The sequence below is a fragment of the Helianthus annuus genome, chromosome 5, assembly GCF_002127325.2.
Source record: "Helianthus annuus cultivar XRQ/B chromosome 5, HanXRQr2.0-SUNRISE, whole genome shotgun sequence".
NCBI classification, from domain to species: Eukaryota; Viridiplantae; Streptophyta; class Magnoliopsida; order Asterales; family Asteraceae; genus Helianthus; species Helianthus annuus.
Window position 1 is genome coordinate 107,131,056 of NC_035437.2, and position 4,165 is coordinate 107,135,220.

Below are 4,165 nucleotides of genomic sequence, written 5' to 3' on the forward strand. Positions count from 1 at the left end.
ATTGGTAGACTCGATGTAATTTTTTTTAAAAATATTATTATGAGTAGTATGTATGAATAACCGATACAGAGACGTAGATATTACGAGAGATAAATATTTAAGGTTAGTGCTCCCGCAACTCAAACCGAGCAAAAACTAGTTTTACACAATTACACTGGTACAAAATGCTTGTCAGGTTCAAGTGTAAAAAGGAAAATAACAAAATACTTGTCGGATTCAACTGGAAAAAGGAAAATAACAAAATACTTGTCAGATTCAACTGGAAAAAGGAAAATAAAATGATAATAATAAATAAAGGTTTCGGCTTGTGTACGAAAGTTTAAACAAAAAGGATTGTAATATCTTAGAATTATTTCGGTCATTTACTTAAAATATTATATAATAAAAGGAGAATAGCATTATTTTTTACTCAAGTTCTTTTTAGGAAAATCGTTTATTCTTTTAATAATAATTAATTTAATTACGAAAAAACAAAATACATAAAACAAATCATTTTTACACATCCTTCTTATAAATTTAGCAATACGTATAAACGACAAACGGTCACATTCCTTTGTTAATGAATTTAATTAAGAAAAATTAAACTCACGAAAGATTATAAAAATGGTTAAGTAGATAGACAGGAATATTTCCACGTTAATTAAATACTTAAATAAATATCAAAAAGGATGAAACAGATTACAAACGGTGTCGTTTTGTCATTCTCTCTCTTCTTGAAGTTGCCGTAGTCTCACTCAATCTTCCATTGAAAACTCTAATCAACAAACAACACCCCTCCCTCCACCGAAAGAGAAGGGGTGTTTCATAATTTGACTTTCTTCCCCCAAAGTCAACTCACGATGTTTGGATTTGAGTGTTGCTGCAGCGACAAAGATGGTGAATTGTACAATTTGTTGTTGCCAGAAGAACCAAAACCATTTTTTCTTCCTTCACCGCTTCCACAATGGCCTCAAGGTATCTATCCTCTTTTATTATTATTTGTGTTCTTGGTTGTTTTTGAGCGAAATTGTTGATGGGTTTTGGTTATTGATCATTTAATTGGATAGGTTTCTTTATTTGTGAGTGACCAGTTGTTGTTGTTGTTGTTAATTTGACTAAGTTTCCATATTGTTTGACTATTTTGGGTTGTGTTGACTTGTACCTATTGGGTTGGGTCATAAATTATAAATGCATAATTTGTTCTTAATTTTGATCAGATAATGAGTGATACAGTAACTTTATTGGATGTAATTGAGATGAAATTTTTGTTGATCAGATTTGACTTTGACTTTGACTGTTTTGCCAGTTTTGTGTATTTTACAATACCAAATTTGGTTTGTTTTTATTATTTATGAAATGAGATCTCTTTTTTCATTTTTGTTTGTGATTATAAAAAACTATAGAATCATACATAAAACAGGTTCTTTGACCTCAAAAGTCAAAATTTATGCGATGTTTCTGTACCATAATTTAAAAAAAAAAAATTAATTCATATGTAAAACAAGTTCTTTGACCTCAAAATTTATGCAATGTTTCTTTTATCATTTTTGTGCATGAATAATGATTACCAAGATTCATACGTAAAACAAGTTCTTTGACCTCAAAAGACAATGAAAAATTGGGAATTGGGATTTCATCTTTGTTGATATATTCACTTTTCAAAAAAAAAAAAAAAAAAAAAAAATCTTTGTTGATATATTCAACTAAGATCAAGTATAACTCTCATGATCTTGGATCAAATTTGGAAGTCAATGGGATAGTGAAGTTTCTTGTTATAGTAATTTAAGTTTGACTTTTTGTGGTCAGCTAAGCCTGATATTGATCACAAAAGATATTTTTTCAGATAAATGAACTAAACTGATGAATATTAGTAGATATGGGTATGGTTATGAATGTTTATTTGGTTTTGAAATTTTGACTTTTTAAAGTCAAAATCAGACTTCCATTCAATCTTCTTAATTCTCGATGTCTACATTGCAGGTCAAGGTTTCGCCACAGGAAGAATAAACCTCGGAGAATTAGAAGTCGCAATGGTTAAAGACTTCGAGGTGATATCAACTTACACCCCCAAAAAATCAAAAACCGGCGTTACATTTTACAAACCGGTATCCATTCCCGACGGGTTCGTCACCTTCGGTCACTATGGTCAGCTAACCAACCAACAGCTTCGAGGCTACGTGCTTGTTGCCCAAGCTGCCCTAAACACAGAAACCGAATCTCCTCCTCTGAAGCTACCTCTCGGTTACAAACTAATCTGGAGTTCCACCAATGTTTACGTGTGGCAACCGGTGCAACCGGACGGTTATCGAGCTTTAGGATTTGTCGTCACCGTTGATGAAACTGAACCGGATGTTGAACAAGTTAGATGTGTACGGGACGACCTTACTGAAAATTGTCAAGTTGATGATGTCATACTGTCGACTTCGAGTTTTCGAGTTTGGAACACGAAAGCGTGTAAAACGGGGATGTTTTGTAAAGGTGTTACCGTCGGGACGTTTTTCTGTAGTAAGGATTCGGTTTCCAGTGACAAATTGGATATTTGTTGTTTGAGAAATGTTAAACCGGATCTTGAAGCAATGCCGAATTTGGAGCAAATAGACGCGTTAATCGACCACTACGGCCCCACGGTTTACTTCCATCCTGATGAGGTTTACTTGCCGTCGTCGGTACCGTGGTTTTTTAAAAACGGTGCACTTCTGTTTAGAAAAGGAAATTCCGACGGGAGACCTATTGATTCCAGTGGGTCGATTTTGCCGCAAGGCGGGAAAAACGACGGTGAGTTTTGGATGGACTTACCGGAGGATGATAACGACGACACGTTAGTTAAGCACGGGAATCTCGACAGTGCAGAGCTTTACGTGCATGTTAAACCGGCGTTAGGCGGTACTTTTACCGATATTGTTATGTGGATTTTTTGCCCGTTTAACGGGTCGATAACGTTTACTGTCGAGCTGTTAAACCTGAATATCGAGATGGATAGAGTCGGTGAACATGTTGGCGATTGGGAGCATTTTACGCTCCGGATAAGCAACTATAACGGCGAGCTTTGGAGCGTTTATTTCTCCGAGCATAGTGGTGGCGAGTGGGTGGACGCTAGTAACATAGAGTTTATCGACGGAAACAAACCGATCGTTTACTCGTCAAAACACGGGCACGCTAGTTTTCCGAACGCCGGGACGTATATCCAAGGGTCAAGTAAGTTCGGGATCGGAGTGAAGAACGACGTGGATAAAAGCGATCGGTTTATTGACGCTAGCAAACGGTACCAGATTATAGCGGCGGAGTATCTTAACGGTGTGGTGGCGGAGCCCGACTGGTTGCAGTATATGCGGGAGTGGGGGCCGACGGTGTTGTACGATGGACGGTCGGAGCTAGAGAAGATTATTAGCCACCTGCCGTTTTTAATTCGGCTGACAGTGGAGACGCTTATTGATCTTTTCCCGGTGGAGCTTTACGGGGAGGAAGGGCCGACGGGGCCTAAGGAGAAGGATAATTGGTATGGGGATGAAAGATGTTAAATGTTTACATGTGCAAGATGATTGTACGTTTGTTATTATGTTGAGGTTGTGTTGTAATGTAATGTGTTGTAACTTGCAACAATAGTTGATTCATGAGTGATATATATTGATGCTTCACCTAGGCTAGGCCCAACCCATTTAAACCATAAACATCTATTTTTTAAGCCCAACCCATAAACATCTATTTATTGTTGTTTTATATTTTGAACTAAATTCATATATTCGTATATATGTATTAATTTCCATTTCCAACATAACCGAGAAACAGTGAATTCACATTAACGGCGTCAGATGGTTTAATTTTACTTCATGGTTTTACAATGTTAGCATGTACACAGAAGACGACGGAGCCATCACCTCCGGCCGGCATCCTCATCTCGGTGCCCACTTCGCCGGTGATGATAATGGTGACGGTGCCTACCTACCTACGTCGTTCATCGGCTTCTTATTCTTAGGATTCCTATCGTCTTCCTCACAGGAAGGTTCAATCCTCTTTCATCTGCTTCGTTTTCGCCCCTTCATACGAACAGGAACGCCGCCTATTAGGGTTCACTGCGAAACTCAACTCTCCTCTCAGGTGTTATCTTTTCCCTTTTTTTGTTATTGATTGTGCTCTATTCTGTTGCATGGGTTTGATAGTATCGTCTGGAGGATTGAAGAAAGAAAGA

General features: G+C 37.4%; 1 protein-coding gene across 1 annotated transcript; it reads left to right on the forward strand.

Moving 5' to 3' along the window:
- Positions 1 to 667: 667 nt before the first annotated feature.
- On the forward strand, positions 668 to 3,618 carry LOC110940903. Its single transcript, XM_022182468.2, has 2 exons — positions 668 to 954; positions 1,960 to 3,618. Exons 1-2 carry the CDS (start codon positions 840 to 842, stop codon positions 3,495 to 3,497), a joined length of 1,653 nt encoding a protein of 550 aa, XP_022038160.1. The 5' UTR covers positions 668 to 839; the 3' UTR covers positions 3,498 to 3,618.
- The last annotated feature ends 547 nt before the right edge of the window (positions 3,619 to 4,165 follow it).